The sequence below is a fragment of the Mesoplodon bidens genome (assembly GCF_964165515.1).
Source record: "Mesoplodon bidens genome assembly, chromosome: X".
Lineage (NCBI taxonomy): Eukaryota > Metazoa > Chordata > Mammalia > Artiodactyla > Ziphiidae > Mesoplodon > Mesoplodon bidens.
In genome coordinates this window covers 51,717,355-51,731,350 of record NC_138163.1, presented here as the reverse complement: position 1 = coordinate 51,731,350, position 13,996 = coordinate 51,717,355, and the positions used below count along the sequence as shown (strand labels likewise).

The 13,996-nt window shown below is 40.5% G+C and overlaps 1 protein-coding gene across 1 annotated transcript; it reads left to right on the top strand.

Annotated features, from left to right (window-relative positions):
• The first annotated feature begins 3,577 nt into the window (after positions 1-3,577).
• LOC308608989 (endonuclease 8-like 3) lies at positions 3,578-7,235 on the top strand. The gene has a single exon (XM_081222434.1). The coding sequence runs from the start codon at positions 3,624-3,626 to the stop codon at positions 4,971-4,973; it is 1,350 nt and encodes a 449-aa protein (XP_081078560.1). The 5' UTR covers positions 3,578-3,623; the 3' UTR covers positions 4,974-7,235.
• Positions 7,236-13,996: the final 6,761 nt, after the last annotated feature.

Below are 13,996 nucleotides of genomic sequence, written 5' to 3'. Positions count from 1 at the left end.
CTGAAAATAGTCAAATGGCTGGAATTAACCTCAGCCCACCTCAGAGAGATAATACCAAAAAACAAACACTTCCAAAAACCAAACAACAAAGAACAGACCTGAAAACTATAAACGAAATAGCAGTCAGAGTTTTGTGGGTCCCTGTAATGACAGTAAAAGAAAACAAATCATGTATTTTCCTTTAAAAAAAAAAGTCCTCAATGTAGATAGATGCCCCTATGGTCAGAGCCGGAATTGTAGCTCTGAAAGTTCCAGACCAGAGAGGTTTCAAGGCAGAGGGAAGGAGAGAGGAGATTGGGCTCCAGTGCATTAGTTGGACATTTCTGGAATTTTCCACACCATGTCTACAATCCCTTCCTGGATCTCAATGCCCTGAGAAAAGTCCAGCCACTGAGAGAGGTGAAGAAAAATCTGCATATAAGTGTGTGAACATTTGGGGGTAAAAGAAGTGTAAGACAGAAATGCGCACACCACACAGACAAACTGTCAAGTCAAAAATTGAAATTTTGGGGCTTCCCTGGTGGCGCAGTGGTTGAGAGTCCGCCTGCCGATGCAGGGGACACGGGTTCGTGTCCCGGTCCGGGAAGATCCCACACGCCACGGAGCAGCTGGGCCCGTGAGCCATGGCCGCTGAGCCTGCGTGTCTGGAGCCTGTGCTCCACAACGGGAGAGGCCACAACAGTGAGAGGCCTGCATACGGCAAAAAAAAAAAAAAAATGAAATTTTTTATTTTTTATGAAACAGTGTCATGTGAACTCTTTGATATCATGGTAAATATATGTGAACTTTTTTTTGTTAGTTGCTTATTATATATTTTTGAGAGCTCCTCTCAACAAATTAGCCTAATCACAAAATATTAAACATTAATAATGTATACTTAGAAAATAATATCATTCTGCACCTTCCATCTACATGATCCCTTCGTCCTGACTCACAAATACCCAAGATATCCAATGTAAGAGGATTGGTGCACATTTTCCAGATGTGTTTCTCTTTAGGTGATGTGAATACCTAACTTAAAGCATTTGTGTAGTTATGTAGTTCTATACATATTCTTTTTAAATTTTGCAATTACATAAGTAATTTTATGCAAATTCATTTTTTTCACTTATTATGACATCTTCAGATTTTCATTTCCTCAGTTAATGGTTTGTCATCTTTCCAGAGTTTATTGGAGAAGCATTTTTCTCCTTAGGCGAATTCTTTGCAATTATCTTTTGTCCCTTTCTCTACTGATTAACAGAAATCCTTTTGGTTCTTGCACATGAGTACAAAATCTGTAATAATGTTTGAAATGTTGTCTCCCAACTTTCCAGTCTTTTAGTTTTTTTTCTTTAGACAGTACAGAAATTGCTTTAATTTTCATGGATTGTTTTACTTTAAAATAATGCAGCTATGACAGAAAAGAAAATGAGAAATACATAAGGTAGCATCAAATACTAGTCCACTGGGAATTCTAGTCCACTAGGAATTCTAGATTCAAAGCCTTGAGGGATTCAGGGCACAATGGAAAAGGGGTTTAGACCAAAATCTACATTGATGAAGAATGGGGAAAATACTTGAACATGTGTTTGCTTATAGGAGATACCATGTAAAGTGCTTCTGGCCTAAAATAATTCTGTAAGTCATCATTTTGTGGCAAATGAAGCATTAAGGATAGCCCACGTACATTAAAACTAGTGGCAAAAACATTTCTTCTGCTTCTCCCTCCCATGGAGGGGATCCCATGGAGGGGATCATTTTCTCCCCTCCATGGAGGTTAACTTTCCTCTGCTTCTACCTGGGCCCCACATGCCCAGCACACCTGTCCCCAAACAGTTCAATCCCTGTGGCACTCCAGGCTTAAGGGAGTGGATTTTATCTCCATCATGAACTTCCAAGACCAAGACATGGGTGAGAGGGTGTTTGAGTACCCTATCTGCGTGGCATTGACACCAGGGAAATTCAAAACTGCATATGTGACCCAAAAAACCTTTTAACTGTTACAAACTTACTTGAGAAATTGAAGGGAAGTTAGTTAGAAAAAGAAAACCTTGTCAATCCCAAACAAAAATGCCACATAGAAAGGAATGCAAATTATAGGAAAAATATTTTATAGGCAAATGTTTAATATTCTCGTACATAAATAAATCTGATTAGTAAGAGTGTCTTTCAAAGTCTATTGAAAAATGTTAAATAAGATCTATACATCACAAACATATAAAGATTAAACAAGTACAAAAACAATTATAAATGTATGTGTGTACATATATTTACATATGCACATATACATAAACATACATAACGAGGAAAAGTGTATACATACTGTGAGCAAAATTTGGAAGAATATATATGTCATGTAAACCTGTTTATATAGTACTGTACACAGAGAAATATATCTGGGGAATATAAACTATCAAGGATGTACATCTTGCTATGTAACAAGATGAAAAAAATATAGAAAAAATTTTCTCTAATACACATTCTTGCACTTCATTAGTTTATAAAGATAGCAATTTGAAATCAGAAAAATAACTGATGTAAAATTTTATAGCATAGTAGTATATACCTGGCTGGGAATTTCACTACAAAAATAATACGTGTGTAGATTAATGGTATATTTCTAAATCTATATAGGGAACCTGAGGCTTGGGACCTTCATGTCCCACACTGCCCCATGTCATGCTCCTACTCATTGGCTGATTCCAGACTGGAACCCTTGTCTTCTGAACCCGGCCTTTACTCTTCCTACTGATTCACTCAGCCTTGCCTCAATTATAGATACGGGTATACTTTGGAAATATGGTGAGCTTGGTTGCAGACCACGACAATATAGCAAATATTGCAATAAAGTGAGTCAAACAAGTGCTTTGGTTTTCCATTTCTTATAAAAGTTATGGTTACACTATACTGTAGACTATTAAGTGTACAATAACGTTAAGTCTAAAAAACAATGTACATACCTAATTAAGGAATACTTTATTGCTGAAAGTTGCTACCAATCATCTGAAATTTCAGTGAGCCGTAATCTTTTTGCTGTTGGAGGGTCTTGTGTCAGTTTTGATGGCTGATGACTGATGAGGGTGGTGGTTGTTGAAGGTTGGGGTGGCTGTGGCAGTTTCTTGAAATGAGACAACAGTGAAGTGTGCTGCATCGATGGACTCTCCTTTGCAAAAACGATTTCTATGCACTGTTGTTTGATAGCATTTTACCCACAGTAGAACTTCTTTCAAAATTGGGGTCTGCTAAATAGACATTTCTCCAAAGAAGATAGACACATTGCCAACAAACACACGAAAGGATGCTCAACATCACTAGTCATTAGAGAAATGCAAATCCGAACTACAATGAAGTATCACCTCACACCAATCAGAATGGCCATCATCAAACAATCTACAAACACTAAATGCTGGAGAGGGTGTGGAGGAAAGGGAACCCTCTTGCACTGTTGGTGGGAATGTAAATTGATACAGTCACTGTGGAGAACAGTATGGACATTCCTAAAGAAACTAAAAATAGAACTACCATACGACCCAGCAATCCCACTACTGGACATATACCCTGAGAAAACCATAATTCAAAAAGAGTCATGAGTTTTCTCAGCGGGGCCGTGCAGCATAGTGGGGCACAGGGCGGCCCGGGAGATGGTGGAAGGACCGGGCTGTACTCTCAATGGAGAGAAGATTCGGGCGCGAGTGCGCCCGGGCCAGGCGGTGACGGACATGCGGGGCCGAGCGCTGCAGAGCCCGGGGGGGCCCGGTTCGCCGCCCTCGGCCTCTGGGGCTGCGGGCTCCTCACAGGCTGCTGCACTGAATAATAATAAAGATTCCAGCCAGAATTTCTTGAGGCTGTTTAATGGACACATTTACAGTGGCGTGGAAACTCTGGGGAAGGAGCTCTTTATGTACTTTGGGCCAAAAGCTTTACGGATTCATTTTGGAATGAAAGGCTCCCTCGTGATTAATCCAGTTAAGTCTAAAAATAAAAATGGACTTTCCCCTGTGTTTGAAGTACAGCTCTCCAAAGATCTGATTTGTTTCTTTGACTCATCAGTAGAAATCAGAAACTCAGCAGAAAGCCAACAGAGAATAAGAATGATGGAAGAATTAGACGTATGTTCACCTAACTTTAGTTTCTCAAGAGCAGAAAGTGAAGTGAAAAAGCAGAGAGGACGGATGCTGTGTGACGTGTTAATGGATCAGAAAGTGTTGCCCGGGGTGGGAAACATCATCAAAAATGAAGCTCTCTTTGACAGTGGTCTTCATCCTGCTGTTAAAGTTTGTCAGTTAACAGATGAACAGACACATCACCTTGTGAAAATGATACGTTATTTCAGCCTTCTTTTTTACAGGTGCCACAAAGCAGGATCTGCTGTCTCTAACCACTATAAGGTTTACAGGCGTCCTAATTGTGGTCAGTGCTGCTGCAAAATAACTGTGTGTCGCTTAGGGGAGAATAAGAGAATGACATATTTCTGTCCTCACTGTCAGAAGGAAAATCCTCAACATGTTGACGTATGCTTGAGTGATGATGTTGGTTCTCAGACCAGAGGTCGGGACCAAGCTGCTGTGGTGGAAGCTCCGAGTCCAAACCACTGGACTAACAGAGAACCTCAGACCCCAGGGAATATTAATCGGAGTAAGGCCTCCCGGAGGTCCTCATCTCAGCACCAAGACCTGGATATATCCAACTGCCTGCAAACTCCAATGCTGGACGTCTCAGGCCAAACAACCAGTAAGACAGGAATACAGCACCACCTATCAAAAAGAGGAAACAAACCAAAAAAAAAGACGAAACCATGGAAAAATATGTTACAGATGAAGGAGCAAGGTAAAAACCTACAAGACCAAATAAATGAAGATGAAATAGGCAACCTATCTGAAAAAGAGTTCAGAGTAATGTTAGTAAAGTTGATCCGAAATATGGGAAACAGTTTGGAGAAAGTACAAGAAATAGTTAACAAGGGTCTAGGAGAACTAAAGAGTGAACAGTGATAAACAACACACTTACTGAAATTAAAAATAATCTAGAAGGAACCAATAGCAGAATAACTGAGGCAGAAGAACAGATAAGTGAGCTGGAAGATAAAATGGTGGAAATAACTGCCAGGAAGCAGAAAAGAAAAAACAATGAAAATAATTGAGGACAGTCTCAAGAGACCTCTGGGACAACATTAAATGAACCAACATTCGAATTATAGCGATCCCAGAAGAAGAGAAAAAAAGGGGGTTGAGAAAATATTTGAAGAGATTATAGTTGAAAACTTCCCTAACATGGGAAAGGAAATAGTCAATCAAGTCCAGGAAACAGAGAGTACCATACAGGACAAACCCAAAGAGAAACACACCAAGACACATATTAATGAACCTATCAAAAATTAAATACGAAGAAAAAATATTGAAAGCAAGGGAAAAGCAGCAAATAACATACAAACTATCAGAGCTAATCAGTGAATTTGGTAGAGTAGCAGGACACAAAATTAATGCACAGAAATCTCTTGCATTCCTATACACTAATGATGAAAAATCTGAAAGAGAAATTAAGGAAACGCTCCCATATACCACTGCAATGAAAAGAATAAAATACCTAGGAATAAACCTACCTAAGGAGACAAAAGACCTGTATGCAGAAATCTATAAGACACTGATGAAAGAAATTAAAGATGATACAGATAGATGGAGAGATGTACCATGTTCTTGGATTGTAAGAATCAGCATTGTGAAAATGATTATACTACCCAAAGCAATCTACTGATTCAATGCAACCCCTGTCAAACTACCAATGGCATTTTTCACAGAACTAGAACAAAAGTTCACAATTTGCATGGAAACACAAAAGACCCCGAGTAGCCAAAGTAATCTTGAGAAAGAAAAATGGAGCTGGAGGAATCAGGCTCCCTGAGTTCAGACTATACTACAAAGCTACAGTAATCAAGACAGTATGGTACTGGCACAAAAACAGAAATATAGATCAATGGAACAGGATAGAAAGCCCAGAGATAAACCCATGCACGTATCGTCACCTTATGTTTGATAAAGGAGGCAAGAATATACAATGGAGAAAAGACAGCCTCTTCAATAAGTGGTGCTGGGAAAACTGGACAGCTACATGTAAAAGAATGAAATTAGAACACTCCCTAACACCATACCCCAAAATAAACTCAAAATGGATTAAAGACCTAAATGTAAGGCCAGACACTATAAAACTCTTAGAGGAAGGCATAGGTATAACAGTTTATGACATCACAGCAAGATCCTTTTTGACCCACCTCCTAGAGAAATGGAAATAAAACCAAAAATAAACAAATGGGACCTAATGAAACTTAAAAGCTTTTGCACATCAAAGGAAATCATAAACAAGACGAAAAGACAACCCTCGGAATGAGAGAAAATATGTGCAAACGAAGCAGCAGACAAAGGATTAATCTCCAAAATGTACAAGCAGCTCATGCAGCTCCATATCAAAAAAACAAACAACCCAATCCAATAATGGGCGGAAGACCTAAATAGACATTTCTCCAAAGAAGGCATACAGATTGCCAACAAATACATGAAAAGATGCTCAGCATCTCTAATCATTAGAGAGATGAAAATCAAAACTGCAATGAGGTATCACCTCACACCAGTCAGAATGGCCATCATCAAAACATCTACAAGCCATAAATGCTGGAGAGGGTGTGGAGGAAAGGAAACCCTCTTGCACTGTTGGTGGGAATGTAAATTGATACAGCCACTATGGAGAAGAGTATGGAGGTTCCTTAACTAAAAGTAGAACTACCATATGACCCAGCAATCCCACTACCGGGCATATACCCTGAGAAAATCATAATCAAAAAGAGTCATGTACCACAAAGTTCATTGCAGCTCTATTTACGATAGCCAGGACATGGAAGTAACCTAAGTGTCCATCAACAGATGAATGGACAAAGAAGATGTGACACATGTATACAATGGAATATTACTTGGCCATAAAAAGAAACAAAATTGAGTTATATGTAGTGAGGTGGATGGACCTAGTGTCTGTCATACAGGGTGAAGTAAGTCAGAAAGAGAAAAACAAATACTGTATGCTAACATATATATGGAATCTAAAAAAAAAAAGCATGCTTCTGATGAACCTAGGGTCAGGACAGGAATAAAGATGTAGACGTAGAGAATGGACTTGAGGACATGGGGACGGGGAAGGGTAAGCTGGGACTAAGTGAGAGAGTAACATTGACATATATACAGTACCAAACGTAAAATGGATGGCTAGTGGGAAGCAGCTGCATAGCACAGGGAGATCAGCTCGGTGCTTTGTGACCACCTAGAGGGGTGGCATAGGGAGGGTGGGAGGGAGATGCAAGAGGGAGGGGATATGGGGATATATGTATGCGTATAGCTGATTCACTTTGTTATACAGCAGAAACTAACACAAGTTTGTAAAGCAATTATACTCCAATAAAGATGTTAAAAAAAAAAAAAAAAAAAGAGTCATGGACCACAGTGTTCATTGCAGCTCTATTTACAATAGCCAGGACATGGAAGCAACCTAAGTGTCCATCGACAGATGAATGGATAAAGAAGATGTGGCACATATATACAATGGAATATTTACTCAGCCATAAAAAGAAACGAAATTGAGTTATTTGTAGTGAGGTGGATGGACCTAGAGTCTGTCCTACAGAGTGAAGTAAGTCAGAAAGAGAAAAACAAATACCATATGCTAACACATACATATGGAGTCTAAAAAAAAAAAAGGTCATGAAGAACCTAGGGGCAGCACAGGAATAAAGACGCAGACGTGGAGAATGGACTTGAGGACACAGGGAGGGGGAAGGGTAAGCTGGGCCGATGTAAGAGAGTGGTATGGACATATATACACTCCCAAATGTAAGATAGATAGCTAGTGGGAAGCAGCCACATAGCACGGGGAGATCAGCTCGGTGCTTTGTGTCCACCAAGAGGGGTGGGATAGGGAGGGTGGGAGGGAGACGCAAGAGGGAGGAGATATGGGGATATATGTATATGTATAGCTGATTCACTGTTACAAAGAAGAAACTAACACAGCATTGTAAAGCAATTATACTCCAATAAACATGTTTTAAAAAAATTGGGTCTGTCCTCTCAAAGCCTGCCACTTTTTTTATCAACTAAGTTTATGTAATATTCTAAATCCTTTGTTGTCATTTCAACAATCTTCACAGCATCTTCACCTGGGGTAGATTCCATCTCAAGAAACCACTTTCTTCTCTCATCCATAAGAAACAGCTCCTCGTCGGTTAAAGTTTCATCATGAGACTGCAGCAATTCAATCACATATTCAGGCTCCTCTTCTAATTCTAATTCTCTGGCTCTTTCCACCACATCTGCAGTTACTTCTTCCACTAAAATCCTGCATCCCTCAAAGTCATCCATCAACTTCTTTCAAACTCCTGTTAATGTGCATATTTTGACATCTTTCAATGAACCAATAATGTTCTTAATGACCTCTAGAATGGTAAGTCCTTTCCAGAAGATTCTCAATTTACTTTGCCCAGATCCATCAAAGGAATCACTGACTATGGCAGCTATAGCCTTATGAAATGTATTTCTTAAATAACAATACATGGGGGTTAAAACTACTCCTTGATCTATGGGTTGCAGAATGGATGTAATTTTAGCAGGCGTGAAAACATTAGTTTCACTATACCTCTACATCAGAGCTCTTGGGTGAGCATGTGAGCTGTCTATGAGCAGTAATATTTTGAAATAATTCTTTATTTTTCTGAGCAGTAGGTCCCCAACAGTGGACATAAAATATTCAGTAAACCATGTTGTAAGCACATGTGCTGTCTGTCATTCAGTCTTTGTTGCTCCATTTATAGAGCACAGAGTAGATTTAGCATAATTCTTAAGGGCCCTAGGATTCTAAGAATGGTAAATGAGCGTTGACTTCTATTTAACGTCACCAGCTGAATTAGCCCATTACAAGAGAGCCAGCCTGTCCTTTGAAGCTTTGAAGCCAGGCATTGACTTCTCCTCTCCAGCTATGGAAGTCCTAGATGCCATCCTCTTCCAATATAAGGCTGTTTTGTCTACATGGAAAATCTGTTGTTTAGTGTAGGCACCTTTATTAATTATCTTAGCTAGCTCTTCTGGATAACTTGCTGCAGCTTTTACATCAGCACTTGCTGCTTTACCTCACACTTTGATGTTATGGAGATGGTTCCTTTCCCTAAACCTCATGAACCAACCTATTCTAGCTTGAAATTTTTCTTCTGCAGCTTCCTCACCTCTCTCAGCCTTCATAGAATTGCAGAGAATTAAAGCCTCACTCTGGATTAGGCTTTGGTTTAAGGGAATGTTGTGGCTGGTTTCATCTTCTCTCCAGAGTACTAAAACTCTCCTCACATCCGCAATAGGGTTGGTTTGCTTTCTTGTCCTTTGTGTGTTCACTGGAGTAGCACTTTTAATTTCCCTCAAGAAGTTTTCTTTTTAATTCACAATTTGACTAACTGTGTGGTACAAAAGGCCTAGTTTTTGCCCTGTCTTGCCTTTTGACATGGCTTCCTCGCTGAGCTTAATCATTTCTCTTTGTGGAACTTATACTTTGAAGGGGAAGAGGGAGAGAAGGAGAAGGAGAGAGATACACCTGTGTCTGCATAAGGATTAGGGGCCCTAAGAGGGGTTTTTGTTGTTATTGTTGTTGTTGTTGAATCTTCAATGCCATGAAATTTGAGCAAGTTTAAAATTTAATATGAAGGAGCAATCTCATCTCAGATTTAACCCTTGAATTTTCCTACATGTTCATTTCCTTCCTTATCTTCTTACCTTCTTATTTCACAATAGAGTTAATGAAACACTTTCAATAAACAGGATGGATTATAATATAAATATTTAGTTATTAATAATTAAAGAATGGACAATTGTGTCCAAAAACGCTAGTACTTCTTGGATTTTTGCCTTTCAGGGAGGCAGCAGGTGGGTGAAATCCTGGGGTGACATGATCTGAGGACCCCTGTCCTTGTGGCTGTGGGTCGGGTTCAGAATTTTCCTATAAATGTATTAACAGGCGGAGCAGTCCAGGAGCAGCAGTTAGACAAACACTACAGCTTGCTGCCCTGGTGCCATCTCTCACTGAGCTCACCAGGTGAATCAAAGCCAAGCCTGTCTTCCCAGCGTGGGGAACTGGGTTAGGGTCTGCTCAGAGGCACGATGTTGGGCAGCTCTTAGGAGCTTCTGAGTCTCCCAAGAAGCTAGAGATCCTTCTGTCTTTAAAACTTTAAACTCAAGGCGTACCAGAGAGAGATTTGCTTCCTTCATAAAGATATCTATATTCTCATTAGAAGAAACAATGAGAAACACCTTTCCACAATGCCTGCCTTAGCCCTAAGGCTCAGCCAGCCCCTGCTACTGAGTCTTGACTTTTAAAGAGCCTTTGAAGTTCCACAATATGCCATATACTTTGGGCAGGTTTCCTCATTCACCCCTCAGGACAGCTCTGTGACACAGGTATCGTGAGTCCCCTGTCACAGATGCCCAAGCTCAGGCTGACAGAGCCTAGGTCACCTGTCCAGTAAGTGGCAGGATGGGATAAGGCTCCTGCCCTCACCCGCCCTAGAGGACACAGAGCAGCCTCCCTTTTAGAAGATGGGCTTCCAGGGCTGGAGAAATGGTCGGATCACATTCCTTGCTATTGTGGCCCCGCGGGTACTCACTCAGCAACCCTTCTGGGTGAGGAAGATGACAGATGTCAGGTGGCATCATATCCATCTCCATTTTTGTTCTTTTTAAATGAAAAAGTGTATATTTGGAAAGAGTAAAATATGAAACTGTTTACTATGATAGCAATTCTATTTGGAGAATTTCTATTTATGTTGAAGCAGTTCCATCTGCTGTTGACTGCAAATCTGTGTCGTGTGCACTGATTTATCTCTTTCCTCATTAATGTCTGCTGATGTACTATGTGGACTCTACAGAGAACACGTGTTAACCCCCATAACCCTACAGGCTGTACAGGCTGCCTAGTCCTTGTCTCACACACTCTGTCATCCCCTGTCAGGACACAGAACACTACTGTACAGGCTGCCCACACCACGATCCAAAGCCCCATCCTCTCTCAGTCACCTCCTTCCTGCCCACCAACTGCCAAGTTTCGCTGCTGCCACTTGGTGTTCCATCGTGTGCAGGCTCTGGAGTATATGCTTTCACAATCTTCTTTTACACCTACCAGTGTTTTCAGACAGAATTAGAATCATTCTGTACATATATTCATAGGCTGAATGTTAAGGGAAGGTACTGTATTTTTCGTTGCTGTTTGAATAAACTTGTTTGTAAGAAATTTGCAAATGGCGATTCTTTAGTGCCACCTGGTGACAGAAATCTGAACTGCAACTTGAACATTGCAGGACAGGAAAGTGGGAGGGAGGGGCTGTGGCAAAAAGCCACAACAAAGAGCCTTTTGGAAGTCTGGGTGTAAAGCGGGGAATTCCTTGGGTACAGCTATACTAATTGCCTTTTTCTGGACATTGCATATAGATAGAATCATATACTATGTGGTCTTTTGCATATTTGGCTTCCTTCACTTGGTATAATGTTTTCAATGTTCATCTATGTTATGGCATGTATCAGCACTTCATTCCTTTTTATTGCCAAATAGTACACCACATTTTATTTACCCATTCTTTAATTGGTGGATATTTGGGTTGTTTCCACTTTTGGCTGCTGTGAATAATGATGCTACGTACATTCACGTACAAGTTTTTATGTAGACATATGTTGTCATTTCTCTTGGATGTGTACCTAGGAGTGGAACTGCTGGGTCGTATGGTAACTCTCTGTTTAACTGTTTGAGGAACTGCCAGACTGTTTTCATGACCTTGATAATCTTGAAGAGTACAGGCGTAGTCTCTTACTTTTCTTGTGATTAGCCTGTGGTTGTGGGTTTTGAGAAAGAATACCACAGAGTTGAAGTGCCCTTCCCATCACATCATATCTGGGAGGACATGGTACACACGTGACATCACTGGGTCACTGGAGATGTTGACCTTCGTCAGTGGGTTAAGGTGCTGTTTGCCCAGTTTCTCCAGTGTACAGTAACTGTTTTCCAATTTCCTCCTCTGTTCTTCAGAAGTGAGTCACAAAGTCTGCCCTACCCTCAGAGGTAGAAGGCAGATTTCAGGTTCACCTCATAGAGGCAGGGTATCAACATGTATTATTTGGAATTATTTGATAAAGACAGTTACTCTCATCACCCATTTCTTTATTAATTCAAACATTTATTGATATCAATATGGATTGATGTATATGGATTTTGTAGGTTGTTTTTTTTCTTACTTAATGGATACATCCCAAAAGAAAGTCAAGCATCACAATTTCTACAATGCAGTAAGAGAATTTTGACTTAACAGTCAGGAAACTGCAAAAGAGTTCCCTGTACCTACCAATATATTGTCCAAATATGGTATATCACACAGTGCTTTCAGACAATATATTTTCATGGCAGAGCTTGGAACAACAATATAATTTCAGACAATTTTATTCCATACTTGGTAATCCCTTGAGAAAAAAATAAACAGATAAAACAAAGGTTATTGAAGTGACCAAGAAAATAATTATTGCTAACTTTCACTTAATATATTTGCAAAATCCTTTTCAGTGAAGTAAAATTATGAGATATGTCCGAGAAAATGTGTGCGTCATTTGAAAGCCAATTGTCAAAAGCACAGCCTTCATGTTATCTAACTCTACCTCCATGGAAGGTATGTTACAGCTTGAGCTTTTCGGTAACTGATTGCCCTGTAATGTAATTCCTTGTCTATACCCAAGTATTTAAATTCTTCCCTGTGGAAGGGAAATCCTTTTCTCTTGAGGAAATACCTACTTGTCTCTATTTGAAAAATTATTTCAACATTCTGGATCTACAGTATAAGTGTGACAAATAAGTGGTGGTTGAGTTGGCAAGTGTAATGTCAGTGGAAGTGTGGGGGAACATAGCCCTGTTAGATGAGGGATGAAGACAGAGTTGGAAGGGAGGTGCAGAGAGATGTGAACTGAGTGTGCAGAATTCTTGGTAGAACTTCCGTGCAAGGGGAGAATCTATGTAAAGAGGACAGTAACTAGAGATGTGGAGAGGGTATAGGGCTTGAAGCATATTTTAAAATCATCAATTATAAGAAAGTTGAGCAGATTGAAATCTTAATGGGAAGGAGCCATCTCTTCCTAGATTTAACAACTGAGATTACCACACCTGCCTTTCCACACTTTAATTCCTTGTTTCCATTCTGGAGAAGCCTAAAACTTAACCAAAGAGATCGTGTAAAGTTTGGTCTTAATGCCTGTTAACTGGATGAATAGATGTATGGATGAGGATGTGTCAAATATGTGCTGGGTATTCACGGATTTTTATGTCCCAGTGCAGAGCTCCTCATGCAGATGACAAAACCCGTGGTGTTGTGTGGCTGAGAGGATGCAGCTTCTCAAGACTGCAAATGATGGCTACAACATAGGAGGCATTTCAGTGTGGAGGACAGGGCTGCACATCACGGTTGCTGTGGAAACCTAACGTCATGGTGGTGACCGTGACGACTTTTTAAGGGAGACAGACATAAACTGGGGAAAAAAGCAGCTCCCGCCTTCAGGTGTTTGGGACTCAGCTCAGGGTGTGGGTCCCCAGTGGGGGCTGGACCACGCTGGTGTGTGGGGAGACAAAGGGATCCACATCCAGGTCACCTCTTCCCCGCTTTGGGGCTTGGTGCCTCCACTGTCTCGAAGGTAAAGCCATTGGGGTCCCTCCTGGCCCCAGTGAGTGTGGTGTCCTGCTCCAGGGGTGTCTGGAAGCCACTTTCCTTCTAAAGGAGGGGCACAGGAGGTGAGACAGGTATCGACTTAAAAAAAGTGCACAACGTGAGAGTTGCAAGTTAAGTTTTATTTGGGGCAAAATGAGGACTATAGCCCGGGAGACAGCATTTCAGATAGCTCTGAGAAACTGCTCTAAAGAGGTAGGGGGGGAAGGTCAGTATATATGTGATTTTGGTAAAGGGGGAGTACATGCAATA